Raw genomic sequence first — 19585 nt, forward strand, 5'->3', positions numbered from 1 at the left:
TTTATATATAGTTATAGGCGTCAAAACAAATAATAATTTTTTTCTAGACTTGTAAAACAATTTAATATCCTCCACAAGACGACACCTTAAAATCATTTCTAAATAATAAATATATTACCTGAGCACCTACAGACGAAAACAAAATAAAAAACATGAATGATTTTGACAAAAAATTAAACCACATAGAATGATGTTGACTTAATCCTAATAATATTACAGTATATCTGGTAATATTGTAGTATGACTTCTTTACTATGTCCATCTCTTCGATGCATATGCAATATTAGAAAAAAGTAATGTGTTTTAGTTCTTTTTGTGAGCATCCTATCTCTCCGTACAAAATCATTATTGTATAATTAAATATTTATATTGACGCTAAGGGTTTCCTTAGATCAGTTAGATGTACGTGCAATTAAAATTATTGAAATTTTTATATCTAAACTCGAAGAGTTGACAGTATTTAAATATTTATGATTTAACGTAAAGTGTTTCGCCGGAACGGCTTAACGTATCTATAATTATAATAATTGCCATTTCTATATTTTGACTGAAAGAGTAGACAGTGTCTGTAATTATAATAATAAGAGGTTGTAATGGTTATAGCACTGCATAAAAAAAGTAATCAATACTCTGGTTGCATTTTAGTGTCTATAGATTTTGTCGATAAAACTAAGCAAGGAATCAGTTATCTTTTTGTTTTCATAGACAAAACACTCTATACATGCGGGTATACATCACGTACGTTAGATTAAAGATGTAGTTTGTTTTTATAATTGCAATATACACTTCTTTTAACTAGGTAGAAATAAAGAAATATAAATATAAGTCTTTTGTGTAGGCCTTTGTTTTTTAAAATGTTTTGGTAGTACATAGTACAGTATTAGTGTCTTCTTTTTGTGCATTTTTACTAAAGCTTTGCTTTTGGTAAATAACACATTTTTTTAGAAAAATTTTGAACAGGACCCAGGAACAAGTGCAAAAAATGGCTAATAAAAAATTTTTTTTTTGGTTTTAAAGAATAACAGATGTTTTCTCAAAAAATGCCAAAATGTTGAGATAAGTTTGGAGTACTGAGAATTGTTTTTTTATGAAGAGACCCCATTATAGAATAGCTGTGGTGACGCCTATGGGAGGGTGCTGAGTGCCGGCTGAGAGTTTTAGCGCGCCTAAAAAAATCGTTTTTTTAGTTAGTATAGGAAATTTCAACAAAAAAAATTAGTCAAGTACGGTTTACACTCGCTCAGTAAGGGCTCGTTCACGATTTTTTGAAATATAAAGATAAAAAAAGAGGAATTATTATAGTGAACCGCATTAGGGTTAAAGTTAAGAGATAAGATACGATTTTTCAGGAAATTTTAGTTTATCTTTAAAAACGATTTTCAAATCAATTTTACTGTAGTATTTCTATTATATTTTTCCTGAAATCTACTGAAATAGATGATTAAGCTTTACAATTAATTTGTTAGAATTTTTATTTAACAGAATTTCATTATCTAGGGTGTCGATTATGTAATTTGATTTGACGTCAAAATCCAATTCATTTTAACTTCAATGTCAAATTTAATTCAACAAATTCATTGTTTTATTTAACTTAGAAGTTAAATTAAAATTTAATTTTTTATTTCAATTTAACGTCGCATTCAAATTTATTTTTTGATAGCAATTTGACGTATATTGCAATCAAAAAATAAATTTGACTTTGACGTCAAAGTCAAATCAAATTACATTAATCGACACCTAGAATTTACTTTTAGTCGAATTTTTATTTCTTTGAATTATTATTTAACAGAATTTCCAAATTACAGAATTGTTTCTTAAACAAATTTCTATTATACAGACTTTTTATTTATTCGAAATTAAATTTGTCAGAAATATTATATGCTTAAATTTTCATTAAATAAAATTTAGTCATTTGAAAGAATTTTTATTTTACAGAAATAATAATATAAGAATTCCTTTTTTAGGGTCTAACAAGGATTCAGAAAAAAATTCCCTGACTCCTCCCTGACATTTTTTGATTTTTCCCTGACATTTTAATAACCTTATTTCTCTTTTCTTTGGACAAAAATATTGTTACTGACATATTTAACAATAAATTAATTTCTAATGGTAGTATCAAATGGTAATAAAAACCATTCAAGTTTTTTTAGATTAAAAAATTTTTAAATTTACAAAAAATTTTAATTTAATTTACATAAATTTCCCTGACTTTGAATGAAATTTTCTGAAAATCCCTGACATTTTCCTGACCAACAAAATTCCCTGACTTTTTCCTGACCGTTAGACACCTTGTTTTTTAATTAGGTAGACTGAATTTTTTTGGTGCTGAAAATTTGTTTTGCGCAGAGTTGCCAAAGTCCCTATCTAAACGCAACTGCGCTTGCGCTACGATCACTCTCTCATACGTCGAAAAAAGCGCGCATATATAAAATGCTTAATAATAAACATTAAGAAAGCAATATAAAAACATTTTCACTATTCAATTTATTGTTTTTTTGTTAATTATATTGCTTTCTAATAAAAAAAAATATTTTCTTTACGTACTTGAGTATATAATAATGATAATAAATTATTATTATTACATTGACAACGATTTGTTTTTCATCGACTTTTAAAGTATGTTAACGAAAAATAAATTTGAATTTGTTTATAAAAACCAGCGATTTTTTATAAACAAATTAATTTTTTTTTAATTTAGGCTCAATTTTTTTTATTTTTACACACAAGAAAATAAGAAAACAATTTTGTAATAAGTTTTGAAGTGGGCATGATGATACTTTTGTTTATATAATTTGTTTTAAAAAAATTTCACTTTTTTTTCGTTTTTCTTATATTTTTCAAAATTAAAAAGTGTTCTTGGCACTAGGATCTTTTAGTAAACTCATAGAAAAGCAAATTAAAATACATTTTATTTTGAAAAATAAAAGAAAATCGAAAAAAAAGTAAATTTTTTTTAAACAAATTATATAAACAAGAGGATGTCCACTCCAAAATTTATTACAAAATTTTCTTCTTATTTTCATGTGTGTAAAAATAAAAAAAAAATCGGGCCTAAATTTAAAAAAATTTAATTTTTTATAAAAAATCGCTGGTTTAAAATTTATTTTTCTTCTTATTTTTATGTATATAAAAATAAAAAAAATAAGAAAATCGCGCCTAAATTTAAAAAAATTAAATTTTTTTATAAAAAAAATCGCTGGATTTTATAAACAAATTGAAATTTATTTTTCGTTAACATATTTTGAAAGTCGATGAAAAACAAACTTTTTTGTATGTTGGTCATAATTCCTAAATTCATTACTTTTAGAGTTACATGTCATTGAATAATAATATTCTTGACTCAATTCTTTTTCTGTTCTTGACGCAAGTAAAATATTTCGCTTGAAACAGTAAGATATATTTACTTGTATGAAACTCATATTTTCTTATTTCAAGAACATTGCTCAATGCTCAAAATTACTTGACTCAAGAAAATAAATTTCATCCAATAAGAAAATATCGTCTTGTTTCAAGTAAAGTACCTTAAGTAAATGCATTAACTTGATTCAATTAACTTTTTTTTCAGTGTATATGAAATAAATTTTCAACGCCGAAAAAATTCAGTCTGCCTGATTTGAAATGAATTCAGTTTTATAATTATTTCCTCAAAAGAGTAAACAAATTTTTTAAAATTTATTCAGATTGAACAAATATATATTCGTATACATATAAATTGATAAAAGTATAAAAAAGTGTAAAATATATTAAATATGTTTTCAAAATTCACAGCTATTAAATAAACCAAATATTTGCAATTTTTGTTAATTATAAAAAAGTATAATTATATTAAATTAAATAAATACTTACCAAAAATATAAAGCACTTGAGATGATGAACTTGTAGATTTTCCATTCACTTTTCTATAAAATTTCTAATAAACCGCAGTAAACTACAAGTACACAGAGTGTAAGCAAAACTTGCTGAAAATTTTACAAGTTAATTCGCGGTTGATAAGTCTTATAAAAAAGTTTTCTGTATAAAATTGTGTCACTTTGTTGATTTTCGCGATATTCGAACACGTTAGTAACTTTTTGGAAGATGAATAAATAAATAGATTTTGGGAATAATTATAATATAGTCACTAAATATACGCACAGAAAAAGTTTTTTTTTATTTTTGTTGAAAAATTATTGGGCAATAATAGAATGGGTTTTTTTTCGACGCGACCACATGGCTCTTTATATGAAAACGGTGCTCAATTCATTTTGATTTAAATACTTTTTTTTAATATTACAACAGATTACAATAAAGTAAATCAAACTGAATTGAGCACACGATTTATTGTTAGTGATCGAAATTATACCGAAAACACCTATCGTAAAACTTATAAAAAGTGTACAATGAAAAAATAAATCTTATCTAAAAATAGACAAAAATTACTGTTCCTTTCTAATACCCAAAAAGAAAAGTTCTATTTCATATATAATCATGTCAGATACGTTTATCAGAGAAATACATACAATATTTTCACACGCAATAATTCAATTTTTATAAAAAAAATCAGTTAAACACTAAAATTAATTGAAATAATTAAAATACCTTGGTTACAAAGAGATATAAGTGAAATCTAACCTTATTTTCAAGCTCCTGTTCAAGATGCTTTCTCCGAGGAAGTTCAACATGTCTGTACACTTTAGTCAACTTTTCTTTTAGCCTGATAATCGAAGCATCCGAAGAATACTTTTAAACTATTTCACTTGTTTTAATATTGCCTTATAAATGAATTAAACAACGTAACAAACGCCATATAAACGCTACAAAAATGTCCTTGTTGCCGGGGCGCGAAATCTTCGTTGAAATTTGCAAAGATAAGAAGAGAGCACAGCGCCATTCAAGACAACTAGTGATGACTGGCGCTTTGTATTGATAAATGTTTCGTAAATTGGCCACCTAAGAGAGGCGCTGCGGTCGCAATGATGAAATAATTATACTGAATGTTTAAAAATGTTATAATGTTGAAAATATTGATAATATTTCAATAAATATAATAATATTATATAATATAATAATAATATAATAATATATTTTATAAATTTTTATATTTATCACTCGGTAAAGGTTAAAAAGGAAATAGAATATTTTTATCAATCACTTTAACTCAAATAAATAAAAAAAGGAATTATTTTTATTTTATTTAGAAAGTTGAAATTATATGATAATATATTATTATATTAAAATATAATATATTTGTATATAGTAGCAAATATAATAATATGCAATAATTATAATGTAATAAGAATTGATAATAAAATATTTTTAAAATAAAATTAGATAAAATTATGTAATTTATAATAAAAAAATATAAAATATTATACATACAATAAAAAATATAACTATTATATATATGGGTTACATCGGTTAAATTTTAATTATGTAGAAAATATGTAAAATTTATTTTAAGCATCAAAATATACAAAATTAATTATACTTTTGTATTAATTAATAATCATAGCAAATTTAAGACTTTCTCATTATGAGTGTAAAAAAAATAATAAATAAATAAACAATAATACAGAATAGAATAGAAAATAGAAAAATAAATTGTAATAAAAATCAAATTTTGTGAAATTTTTTTTTATTAATAAAAATTTACCTCCTGTGCGATTCCAAGTGAGATTTTGACTTTTTCGGAGTAGGTTAACCGATTGCAATGAAACTTTGGAATTTTGTTATATATAGTAAGACTAATCTTTAACGTAAATTTCAGCCTAAAATATTTGTTAGTTTACGAGATTTGCAATAATAACAAAAAATTTAAAACTGCTATATCTTCCGTTCTAATAAACGGATTGAGGTCTACTTTTTTTTAAAATGTCAAGGAAAATGAGAGGAATAAATCTCTTTCAGAACATTTTTTTATAATTTTACAACTAAAAAAATTATTAAATAATAATTGAATAACTTTCGCGCGACTAAATAAAATTCAATCACTTAAACGCTAAAATGATCTTACCTGTGTTTTCTTTAATGTTCCAAAGGATTTTTATTGTAAATGTAAGTTTAACTTAAGAAATTTTATTAATTTATTAGTATAAACAATTGAGATTTCTGCTAGTTGACGTGCAGACGACATTGCGCACGCAGCATTCTCACATAGCCAATTTAGTCCACGAATCACGTCAGTTGGCTATGTGAGAATGCTGCGTGCGCAATGTCGTCTGCACGTCAACTAGCAGAAATCTCAATTGTTTATACTAATAAATTAATAAAATTTCTTAAGTTAAACTTACATTTACAATAAAAATCCTTTGGAACATTAAAGAAAACACAGGTAAGATCATTTTAGCGTTTAAGTGATTGAATTTTAGTTAGTCGCGCGAAAGTTATTCAATTATTATTTAATAATTTTTTTAGTTGTAAAATTATAAAAAAATGTTCTGAAAGAGATTTATTCCTCTCATTTTCCTTGACATTTTAAAAAAAAGTAGACCTCAATCCGTTTATTAGAACGGAAGATATAGCAGTTTTAAATTTTTTGTTATTATTGCAAATCTCGTAAACTAACAAATATTTTAGGCTGAAATTTACGTTAAAGATTAGTCTTACTATATATAACAAAATTCCAAAGTTTCATTGCAATCGGTTAACCTACTCCGAAAAAGTCAAAATCTCACTTGGAATCGCACTCCTAAGAATCAAATAAAAAATATTCAAACACATTTTTCGATTAAAGTCTCTTTTATTTATAGATGTTCTTATAATTTTCATATATATCACTTTTAGAACCCGATTAAATTTCACAAGAGATAAAAATTCTCAAAATTATATACAGCTCTTACTGTGATTATATTTCATGAATTTAATAATAATAATTGTAATTGTCTATACTTGAAAGAAAATTCTTTACTCAAAATTTTTGTGTCCCGGCGTAAATTTTATTAAATTTTCTTCTTTTTTCTCACACTTTATTTTTTGTCTCCTTTTTTCTTAAAGAGTTAATAAAATGTTTCTTTTTTTTCTTTCTCGATTAAAAAATGAGCACATTCACAATTATTTATAATATAATATCAGAAGACAAATATATCAAAGCCCAATAAATAGACAACATTTAATTTATCATCAATTTTTCAAATCATTCCAAAATGATAAATATGGAATGTTTTTTTTTCTGACTCCTTACATATATTTACAATTAATCGAACTTTAAATGAGTGAAACAAAATTGGCACACAAAATACAATAGTAAACTCTATTATTTGTCGACGCACGGGACTTAAAATATTGGAGACAACAAAATCTTGTTAAATTTATTTTTATTTGAAAAATTGACAATTCATCATTATATTTTAATAAAAGAAATTAAATAATAGAATAAAAAATTGATATTTTTTTCCTTCCTTTATTAGGTAGAGAAATTTTTTTTAATTTTCTACTCTTCCAGTAATGGAAAAAATTTATCTACAAAATAAAATTGATTTTAAATCGAAGGAATTTCAATTATTTTAATTTCTTTTCAATTCTTTTTTCTTCAAAAAAAATGTTTATATTAATTTTTTCCAACAAAAAATATATTTTAACTTTTTTTTTTTACTACATAAAAAGCGAGATTAGTAAATTTTTTTTATTTATTCATTAACAGGAAATATAAAAATTAAATTAATTTTTCGAGATGAAACATTTTGAAATTTTTAAATATTTCACGAATTGTCAACTTTTCGTTTCAAAAATTAATAAAATCGAAATTTCTAAAAAAAAAAAAATAAAAATTCGAAGAGACTTTTTTCAACTCTTATTATTAAGAGAGCTCGGATGGGCTTTAAAATCTACTTTTCTTAGTCTCCTTTTTTGCAAACAATAATTTTCAAAGAAAACATTCTTAGGATTATTTTGAATGTTTGTTTTTTTTATTTCTTCTTTTAAACTTAGCCTATCCTTAATCCCTTGAATTTTTCCCCCGATTTTTTTTTGCCTTTGACACGACAAAAATTAGCTGCCATTTATAATTCAGTTCTGCAACGTCTTGTGCACTATGTAAAGTTATTTTTTTTTTAATAAAGTGTCAAGAAAATCATCGTTCAATGATGAACCTCTGCAATAACTAGATTGTATTTTTTTTTTTTATCTAGAAATCTCGATAACTAGGAATCTACTAGAATTATTAGGTACAATGTTCGTCTACAAATTACGCGCCGCATTTTTCAAAATAAAAAAAAAAAAACTTACACTTCATTCCTTCGACAAATTTTCTCACGAATTTTTCATTTTTTCTTTTCTTTTCATATATAATAATATAATTCGCATACACTAAAAAAAGGTGCATGTATTATAACGTATCGACATTTATATTCGGTGCGTATACATTTTTCTTAATATTGGACTTCATCCAAATCTTAAAACCGAAATATGGACAGTTTCATTTAATTTCTAAGTCGATATCAATCGCTTTTTAAGTTTTATTTCTTTTTCTCACACATACACACATATTTTTTCTCTTTCTCTCACTAAATAATAAAATATTTACAAGATATTTACAATTAGATGTACACTGTGAAGATTGAGTTGTATTGTTAGTTAACAAACGAAATTTGAATTTTTTTTTTTTTTAGTTTCAAATTTCGTTAATAAAATAATTTATATTCTTTTTCGGTGAGAGATTTTTAAATTGTTTTGTTTTTAGACAAAATAATTTAGTTTACGAATTATTAATACATAATATATGTTATAATAAAATCTTTGATTAGAAGGAAAATAAAAGCTTAAATGACTATTAAAATTCTCATCAATCCTCAGTTCTTGAGTGACAGATTTCTTTTTTTTTTTTTTACAAACATTTCACTATTCTTTTAAAAAAATATCAAGTGAAGGCAATTAAAATAAAAATCATTTTCATTTCAATGAAAATGAATGAATGAAAATTAATAAAAAAAAAAAAAACATTTAACAAAATCACATTTCGGAAAATTTGTATTTCTCGAAATTTTGTTACTATTTTTTGTTACTTAAATTTTAGTAAAAGAAAATTTTATATCGGACATTTTTTAGCTTTTCATTTGCAAAATAAAAATAATTTCATATACAGTAAAAAATTGTTATCCATTGAGTGAATTGATAATAATAATTTTATAACAAAATTTAACAGTTTTTTTTTTTTTTTATACAACTTAGTTGTTTATGTATTCCTTTAGATACATACAACAAAAAATAAAAAAAGCAAGCGATTGCAATTAGTTTTTTTTAAAAGAAGTATATTAATTAAAATAAAGCATTGGGATTCTAGACTATTTTCAAGAAGTCTAAAGAAAAAAATTGCAAGTTGATCGTCTTTTGAAGATTATCAACTTGAATTAGAAGGCACGCTTGAAATAGGTAACGTTCATTTTTGAAAAAATATTTGTTCGTTACATTAAAAGAAAAAAAAAATTAAAAAAAAATAAAACAAAAAAAATATATATATTTTTTTTTTATAATTATTATATAGCTCAAACCTTCAGTCGTTCTCGCGTGTCACACAAAAACAACAATAAATACAAGCATCGCGAATATCTACTACATCTATACAATATACAATTTCTCGGAATATAATTCTCCTTAAGACTTGAGTTAATAATCCGAAACTACTACCGAATTTCCCTGATTATAAAAGTTGCATTATGGACTAGTAAAGTCCCATCTTTTCTTTTTTTTTTTTTTTTCATTCTCATATCTTTTACCCAGATGACTTTTCCTTTATTTTCAGCAATACGTCTCCATTTTTAATTGTCCCAGTTTCACCTTAACATCGTGAAAGGTGGGTCTCTTCTCTGGTTGCAAGTCCCAAGCCTAAATAAAATTTAACTCGTGTTAAGTTAATTTGTAAATTTGATAAACACTCTTTACAAATTTTAATTTATCAAAATTTCAGTTTAAAATCATTTGAACTTTAATTAATTCCAAAAATCTTAATTGTAACTTTTTCAAAATTCAATAATTTAAATTATCTTAAATTTTAAGTTATCAAATAAATTATTTTCAATAATTTTAATAGTTTTTTTTCAAAAATTCGATTATTTAAAAAATTTTTAATTAAAAATATTCTAAAATTCAATTATTGTCTGAAATTTGAAAAAAAAATCCTCAGATCGATTTGTAGTAAATTGTATGTTTTTACTTTTTTGTGTAGGTAACTTTGTAGTAATTCAAATTAAAATTTTTTTTAAAAAATGCAAAATTGCAAAACAAACTTTCTTCTATATAAAAATGTGTCATTTAATTAAATAATTAATTTATTTAAATATTTTTAAATTTAATCAAAATAAAACTTAAAATTAAATTCTTTTTTCAAGTTTAAAACAAGTTTAAAGAGTAAAATAATTTATAATTTTTCCAACAAAATGTAAAGCCTTGTTGTTTAAAGATTTTCTCTGTAATCTAAAAAGAGTCTCCTCAAAGCTATTTAAATATCTCGTTAATAAACTAAGCCAACCTGTCGCATTATCTCGTAAACTTCTGGCGGACATCCATCAGGTGGTTCCATTATGTGACCCTCTTCTACACTTTTAACAACGTCTGCCAACGGCTGCAAATTACTTTATTATTAATATTTTTCACAACAGAGTGCAAAAAATATAAAATTGAATTTTTTTTAATTTTTAGTACAAGCAAAAAAGAAGTGATGATAAATTTTCATAAAGTGAGAAAAAAGACAGAATAATTGAAATTTACTGTTTACTATTATAATTTATTTATTATGCACTAAAATCAGTATTTCAAAAATATTTTCAAAAACTATATTTTAGTTTCCTATTTGTTAAAGATTGAAAAAACAATGTAAATTGTTTATAATTTTATTTATTTGAATTTTTTCTATAATCTAATTTTCTATAATTTCTATATATATATTTAAATTGTTTTTATACTCACTATTCTGGGATAAGGTACTCGGCCAAAGGAATAAATTTCCCAAAGTAAAATTCCAAAACTCCACATGTCAGACTTATTAGAAAATTTCTAAAAAATAAATATATCGTTACGAACGAGAAAATATTTATAAACTATTTTATTTAATAATTATTAATTACTATATATAATAATTAGAGAAACTAAATTTGCTTTAAAAATTTATAGTTAAATTAATACAAAAAAATGATGCATATATATATATTGTAAAATAATTTTTAATCTACAGTGAAAATGAAAAGTTTTTATAAAGAAGAACATAAAGATAAAATTTATTTTTCTTATTCATGGAAAATAGTTTGTATGTAAATCACGGAGAAAAATATATGTGTTTGTGAAAAGAATGATTTAGTATAGGAAAAGAAGAAAGAAAAAAAAAAAAAGTCAAGTAACTCATTACGTTGTGTTTTAATGCCTCGGGTGCGGTCCATTTTATAGGCAACTTTCCACCATCGAGTGAAAAGTTTTCATCCCGCGCTAAACCAAAGTCCGAGACTTTTGCTGTTCCATCTTCCGCAACAAGAACATTTCTCGCGGCTAAATCTCGATGCACAACATGTCTAGATTCCAAGTATGCCATTCCAGCACAAGTATCGCTGAAAGAAAAAAAGAAATTATTACAAATATTTTTCTTTATTAATTCAATAAAAATAAAAATTTAACAAATTAATAAACAATTATCAAATTTTAACAATTAATTCTCTAATAATTAAATAGAAATTTCGTATGGATTTTGTATTCAATTATTAACAAATTTTTTAATAAAATTTTACGAAATTTTAATTATTTATCATTCATTTAATTTTTTTAAATATCTAGGAAAATTCAATCATTTTAAAAATTGTTATTCAAATTTTTCAGAATTTTGAATAAATTCTTATGAAAAGACTGAATTATTTTTAAAAAAATTTCATTTAAAATAATATCAAAATTTTCAATTTCAAATCTTTTAAAACTCAATTGTTTCTATAATATTATTATATAATTATGTTATTTACAAAAAATTTTAACTAAAATTATTTGTAAATTTTTACATATTTTAATAAATTTCTTCAATAATTTTATGAATTAAATAATTTTCAAATTTAAACAAAATTGCTTCTAAAATTTTTATTGCCAGAAAAGTTATGTATTTATAATAAATAAATTTTTATCTGAAATTTTTAGTCGAAGTGATTATTTTGAATACTTAATTGTAATAAAGTTTTTAGAAAATTCAATTATTTAAAACAATTTTTAATAAAATATTCTTAAAAACTCAATTGTAGTTTGTTGAATATTAATAAATGAATATTGAAGAATATTGAATATTTACTGATAAATAGAAACAACAAAAATAAATTTGAAAAAAAAAAAAATAAAAATAAAATAAAAATAAAATAAAAATAAATAAAATAAATTTTTAATATTTTTTTAATACAATTTTAACAATTTAATATTTATTTCTTGAATATTTATTAAATTATTAATTTTTTTTTTTATACAGAAAGCAGTATTTTAGAAATAAATTCTGAATTTACAGGGTGTCTAGCGCTGTTGCGAAATAAAATTCCAGATTTTCCAGATTAAAAATTTTTTTTCCAGGTATGTACTATAAGATTAAATTATTTTAAGTCTCTTTTTATAATAAACTAGTAATAAATAATTTTAATTTTTTGCATTTTCAGGCTTCGGATCGAATTTAAAGGAAGAAAAAGGTCGTTTTTATCAATTTACATTACAAGAAGACTCAAAAAAGACGCTTCTTTTATTTTTAAATAAATACAATTAGTAAATATTTTATTATTATCAACCAATTGTAATTAGAAATTAAATAAGTTTTATTAATTCCTTAATAAAAATGTTTCATAAGGATTTTTTCAAAAAATTTTGTTTACAAAATTTTAGAATTAAACTGAGACAAATTTTCAAAAATTCAATTTAGTATAGGACAAATTTTAAAAAATAATTTAAAATTATTCAAAAAAAAATGTTCCAAATATGATTTCTGCAAATTTTTCGAATTCAGAAGTTTAGAAAATGTTTTAAATAATTAAATTTTTGAAGAACTTCATTAAAATATTATTCAAAAAAAAGAATTTAGTAAAAATTTTAGAAAAAATTAATATTTGAAAAAGTTGCAGTTAAAATTTTTAGAAGTAAATAAATTTTTGAAGATTTAAAGTAACAAATTTTTTTTTAGAAATAATTGAATTTCAAGAAATTTAAAATTGAAACTCATAAATTTTAATTAATGAATTTTTTTTACATAGGTATTTTAGAAAATTGAATTTAAAAGGACTTTCAATTAATAAATATTTTAAATAATGGAATTTTTAAAGAACTTGATTAAAATTATTAAATATAATTAATTTTGCTAAGAATTCTAGTTAATATTCTTTTAAATAATTTAATTTTGGAAGATTTGAATTTTATTCATATAAAGTCGTATTTTCTTTAAAAAAAAAATGTTTCAGAAAAAGTCGGAAAAGTCGCATTTCATTAAATTAAGTTGAAAATAGTCTCATATATTGAAAAGAGTCGAAAAAGTCCTGATAAAAAATTCAAGAACTTTTCCAGGTTTTCAAGGTAAAAAAAAAAATTCAAGGACTTTTCCAGATCGCTAGACACCCTGATTTAAAGAAATTGTAAAAAAAAAAATTTCATTCTTTTGAACGTTCAGAATTTAAAGAACATTATTTTCCTTAAATAAATTGAAAAAAAAGTCATACAATCCGAAATCATAATTTAACAAATAAATAAAAGAAGAATAAAAATAACTTACAACGCAAAATTAATTTGATCCTTCTTAGAGACATGTAATCTTCCTCGTGATCTGAGATAATCGACAAGAGATCCATTACTCATATATTCAGTGACCAGGTACATATGTGGATTATTAAAAACAAGTCCAAGAAGTTTCACCAAATTATCATGAATCAATGAAGTCATTAAACTTGCTTCGGCTAAAAATCTTTGTGCCGCTTCACTATTGTCCTTTAACATTTTAACAGCAACTCTTTCGCCACGATAAACGCCAAGAAGAACATCGCCAAATTCACCTTTACCAATGCATTCGCGTAATTCTAATTCGTGTGTTTGTATAACCCAGCCAGCTTCAATAAATGCTTTTGGATCAACGCAAAAATCTTGTTTACCTTGTTTTGGCAATGATTTTGTTAATTGTGTACATAAACCATCGGCATCTTGCTCATAGTGCTCGACGAGGAGGGCGAGATTTTCAAAGAACTCCTCGTCGTCTATTGTTAATTGATTGTTTTTATATTTCACACGATAATGTTGAACGCGCCCTTGATAGCATACACATAATGTATAATCGCCTGGAAAGTTCGTCGACTCACGAACTAGAAATAGGCCATCTTCACGTGGTCGCAATAATCTTTCTGCTGTTTCCCTCGATATTTTACCATGAAACCATCTGTAAAAACATTTCAATTTTATTTATAGATTCTTTATCAGAGTATTGCCACATACAAAATTTTCATTATAATTTTCCCCTTAACATTTTCCTCAGTTCGAAACAATATTTTGTGTTTTCCACAGATATTTTCGAATTTTTTTTTCTTTTTTTTTATCAAATGTGAATTCTATTTTTAAAAAATGTGATAAATGAAAATTATTTTAAACAAAACTTTGTAAAAAGAACAATTCATTTAAATTCTTAAATAAAATTTCAAAAGCTTTAATAAAATAAAATATAGTCGAAAAATTCAATTATTTTCAAAAATATAATTTAAAAATTTTTAATTTTATCTTTTTCAAAAAATTCAATGAACTTCTTTAATAATTTAATTATTTAATCAATTAGCAAATTAAAATTAATTTTTTTTTAACACATTAATTTTAATTTACACAAAATTTATTTATTTGTACAAAAAATTATATTATAAATTTTTCAAATATTTATTTATTTATTTTATATTTAATTATATTATTAAAAACTTTTATTTTTAATTACAAATTCTCTAAAACTTAATTATTGTTAAAATTAAAAAAAAAATCTTTAGCAATTCAAATTTACAAAAAATTATAATTTCAGATCTTTTGAAATTCAATGAATTCTAAAAATGTGAATAGGAAATATTTTGAAAATTTAAGTATTTTCCGGAACCTCAATTATTGTGAAAATCTTATATTGAAATTTACTTTTTTTTTTTAAATTTTCACTTCCACAGAAGTCAAAATAAATAATTAAAAATTTTATTATTTTATTTTATTATAATAATGTAACATAGATATATATTATCTTTTTACATGAGGTTATATATATTCACTTAAACAGAAAGCTTTTAATTTTACTAAACCTTTATTTAATTAAAAATTAATTGTCAGTTAAATTTTAATATTAATTTAAAAAATTAAAAATATATTAAATTCCTAAATGGAATATTTTTATCCTTTTTCAATGTCAGTAAGAAATATTAAATTTGGAAATTATTAAAAATATAAGACACAGGAAACTAACAGAACTGACGATTATATGTTTCTCTTCTTTAATCACCTTTGTTACTTTTAATAATTGTTGGATACATTACAAGGCAGGAATTTGACAATTAATTATGTAGTCATTGTTATATAAAATTAACGTCGCTAACCACATGATTATTAACATACATTGATAACTAGACTCATATATATATATACAACATTAACAAGTTCAATTATTTTTTTTATATTATTATTATTATTAGCGTCGTTATTAAAACAAATTATTTTTTTTGGACCTTCTTAGCAAGGTGAAATTATTGTACAATTACAATTTATACAAAATTTTAAGCTTATTAACCAGGTATTTAATTAAATTTTTTTATTCTTAATAATTAATTTTTTTTTATTTTAATTGAATTAAATAATAAATTATCTTTATTGTGATAATTTTGTATTTAATTTAAAAAACTGAGGTCAGATAATGAATTTCAAACATTTTCAAATGTAAAGGGGGAAATCCCCTAATAAACTGACAACATTAAGTTGCGCGCGCACTCGTTCACAAATTCTTAAAGGTGCATTCACAGTTCTTTATTTAAAAACGAAAAGTCAAGTACACATGTTAATATAATTTTTTGGTGTTAAAATTAGGATTTACTGCAATTTACTGAATAATTATAATAAAGTTTTGTTAATGAGAGTAAAAAATGTGATTTTTTTAGTGTTTAAAAAGATATTTATAATAAATTTTAGTTATTTATTGAAATGGTTTTTGAGAGCACGAAAAAATCAGTTTTATAAGTACACATAAGTAATCATTTTATGCAGAAAATTATGAACGTTTACTTTTTCTTTTGTTCATTTTATAATATTCCGAAATGAAGGCATAATATTTGGCCTAAAAGTTGTATATTTTAACAAAATTTAAAGGTCTCATTACTAATTGCTTTCGTTGTACCGTTGTCAGTTTCGGTACTATAGTGATACACATAAATTACACAGCCCCACAAAAAAAAAAGTGTCATGTACTTTTGATCGGAATACCCTAACCCTATGTATTTTGACGCGCTGAACACGAAACCGAAGTCCGTTTTGCTCCATCACGTCAGGATTTTTTTCTAACCTCAAAAAACATGTCCGATTTTGAGAAGTAGGCGATTTTTTTAAAAATTGATGTATTAACTTCAAACTTAGTATCTGGGGGTTTTTTGTGTCGCTGATTACGAATCTGAAGTTAGATTTTCAAAATCCAAAATGGCGGATCCAATAAGCGGACGAATTTTGAAAAAATTTTAAGATTTACTTCAATCTTGGTATCTAGGGGTTTTTTTGGGTCGCTGATTACGAATCTGATGTCAGATTTCCGAAATTCGATATGTCTGATTAAATATTAAGAAATTATTTTTAAAAAATTGTCAGATTTTTATGAAATTTGGTATCTACAGGTTTTCTAAGTTGCTGACAAGTAACACTAGGGAAGTGCAGTACGCCGTTTTTTCTGAAACTTGGCAGTTTTGTAGTTTTTTTAAAACAATTTGACACGTATTTTTTTGTTTTTCCCCAAAAGTTGATTTAAGGCGGGAAACTACCTGTTGATTTTTTTTTTGGGAGAGGGACATTATTTTACGAAATTTTTTAAAAATTAATGTTCAATAGTGTATCTATAGGGGTTTTTTGGGTCGCAGATTACGAATCTGATGTCAGATTTCAAAAATTCAAAATGGCATATCCAACATGGACTTCTATCGGCCATATTAGATACGCCATTTTCAATTTTTGAAAACTGACATCAGATTCGTAATCAGCGACCCAAAAAACCCCCAGATACACTATTGCACATTAATTTTTAAAAAAATTTCGTAAAATAATGTCCCCCTACCAAAAAAAAATTCAAGGGGTATTTCCCCCCCATAAATCAGCTTTTGGGGAAAAACAAAACATACGTGTCAAATTGTTTTCAAAAAACTACAAAACTGCCAAGTTTCAGAAAAACCGACATAAGGCACTTCCCCAGTGTTACTTGTCAGCAACATAGAAAACCTGTAGATACCAAATTTCATAATAATCTGACAATTTTTTAAAAATAATTCCTTAATATTGAATCAGACATATCGAATTTCGAAAATCTGACGTCAGATTCGTAATCAGCGATCCAAAAAACCCTTAGATACCAAGTTTGAAGTAAATAAATTAATTTTTTAAAAAATTGCCTATCTCTCAAAATCTAATCAAAAAAAGGAAATAAATTTAAAAAAAAATACATACGGCATTGCATTGAGCTTCACTTCATGCCTAGGATTCGTTGGCAGGACGTTCGTATTGCCGCTATTTGTTGAATTTGAAGTGATAATGACTGGTGAGGGAAGTGCATTAATATGAGAGGTAACATTTTGCGATGTAATGTTTGAATGTGTTGTCATGATTGGGGATACTGGATGGGACGGAATAATGTTGGAAGTCGTGGTGAGATTGGAAGAATTTGAATGTTGTATTGTGTTATGAAGTAAGGAAAGATTTGTTATGGTTGATGGAATTGTGTGATGGTGATTTTGGTTGCTGTCGAGTTTTGCTTGACGGGCTGGTGCTGATAAATTTGGGTAGACACCGCCCGCATTGTGATACGTTGGCATTACTGCTGACGCCAGGGTAGGCAATAATCATCTGCAACAAATTTCAAATAATATAAAAATTATCCTGAATTTCATTTAATTAGAAAAAGAATAATAATTTCCTAATCTAAAAAGCGCAAAAATATTCTGTGGATGAAAATTTTCCATTATACATATATTTTATAGAATATTTGAGTACTTTATAAAAACAATGTTGTGTTTTAAATGTTTAATTTTTTTATATAAACATTAAATGTTTTTCTTCCTAATCGTATCGTTTTAATTAAACAAAGTATGATTCATTTAATATGAAACTTTTGGTAAAAAAAAAATCGTGAAAGCATAACTACTTTGAAGTAGAACTATTCATTAGCTTTAGTGGTGGGTAATTCGAATCCTAATTCATTGAGAGAGTTCATAGAACAATAGAATTGAGTGTCACCTTCTATGTGGGAAGTTCAGTTCGTCAAATCAGAGTTGACACGTCTTCTACATACAAGAGAAGAAAAAAAAAGGCGGTCATTTAAGAAGCTATTGTTTTAATGCATTTGCTATATAATCGTGCGACGTCTACGTGTTTTGATCGTCTCTTGGAAATTGTTTATATATACGCGAGAATATATATATGGTAAAAGAATGAGTCACACTTGCTTTATTTTCACGCAGTTGTTATGAAATAATTATACTGTCTGAATAGACATAACTTCATCACTCTTTTTTTTATTATTATTTAAAATTTTTAAAAAACGTAAATGAAAAAAATATTTTAATTTAAAATTTCAATTTCTTGTTTTTAATTATAATACGTAGACTTAAATCGGGACGCATGATCATGTTCTAAAAATCATTTTTTAGAATTTTCATTTTATGGAATTTCATTTTTGGCATAATTATTTTTGAGCCAAATTTTTGTTTGTTCGAATTAGTATTTTGTAGAAATTTCATCAAAACGATTTTTCAAACTACAGAATTTTTACTTAACCGAAATATCATTTAACAGAATTTCTAATTGATAGAATTTTCATTTGTCCGAAATTGCAAATGTCCGAACAAACAATAGATTTCGGCGCGATTTTTAAAATCAACCAATCACAATTTTATGGATAATTTTTGATTGGTTGATTTTAAAAATCGCGCCAAAATCGATTGTTGTTTCGGTCATTTGCAATTTCGGACAAATGAAAATTCTATCAATTAGAAATTCTGTTAAATGATTTTTCGGTTAAGTAAAAATTCTGTAGTTTGAAAAATCGGTTACATGGAAATTATATCAAATAATAATTGAAAATTCGGCTCAAAAATAATTATGGCAAATGAAATTCCATAAAATGAAAATTCTAATTACTGATTTTTAGAATATTGTTACGTCGGATGCATAACGCAAGTATAAATTTCAGAGAATATTCGGAAATATTCTCTTATTTTATGTTTCGAGTCTAGACTTGCGTCCACTAACTCGGGAACGATTCAAATTGATCAATATATGTAAATAGGGATTTTCGCGGGGAAATTAAAGGAATAATTACGCGATAAACGCATTAAAATCCTTAGGTAAGGTAATGAAAATTATGGTAAATACAAAAATACGACAAGGAAATTGAAGAAATAAGAACACGATTAACGCATTAATATTC

At 24.2% G+C, this 19585-nt stretch overlaps 1 protein-coding gene across 4 annotated transcripts in view; it reads right to left on the reverse strand.

Moving 5' to 3' along the window:
- Positions 1-8016: 8016 nt before the first annotated feature.
- Positions 8017-19585, reverse strand: part of LOC127281629 (tyrosine-protein kinase CSK) — a 36749-nt gene continuing 25180 nt past the window's right edge. For all 4 annotated transcript variants that reach the window (XM_051305433.1, XM_051305430.1, XM_051305432.1 and 1 more), the window contains 6 exons: positions 17608-18003; positions 13679-14332; positions 11315-11510; positions 10879-10965; positions 10442-10534; positions 8017-9798 (listed from right to left, as the gene is read on the reverse strand). In XM_051305433.1, coding sequence (XP_051161390.1) covers positions 9712-9798; positions 10442-10534; positions 10879-10965; positions 11315-11510; positions 13679-14332; positions 17608-17972 — 1482 coding nt within the window. In that variant the 5' untranslated portion in view covers positions 17973-18003 and the 3' untranslated portion in view covers positions 8017-9711. The remainder of the gene's footprint in view (positions 9799-10441; positions 10535-10878; positions 10966-11314; positions 11511-13678; positions 14333-17607; positions 18004-19585) is intronic.

Source organism: Leptopilina boulardi, unplaced genomic scaffold (genome assembly GCF_019393585.1).
Source record: "Leptopilina boulardi isolate dan_hultmark-lab unplaced genomic scaffold, ZJU_Lbou_2.1 LbouV2_273, whole genome shotgun sequence".
Classification (NCBI taxonomy): domain Eukaryota; kingdom Metazoa; phylum Arthropoda; class Insecta; order Hymenoptera; family Figitidae; genus Leptopilina; species Leptopilina boulardi.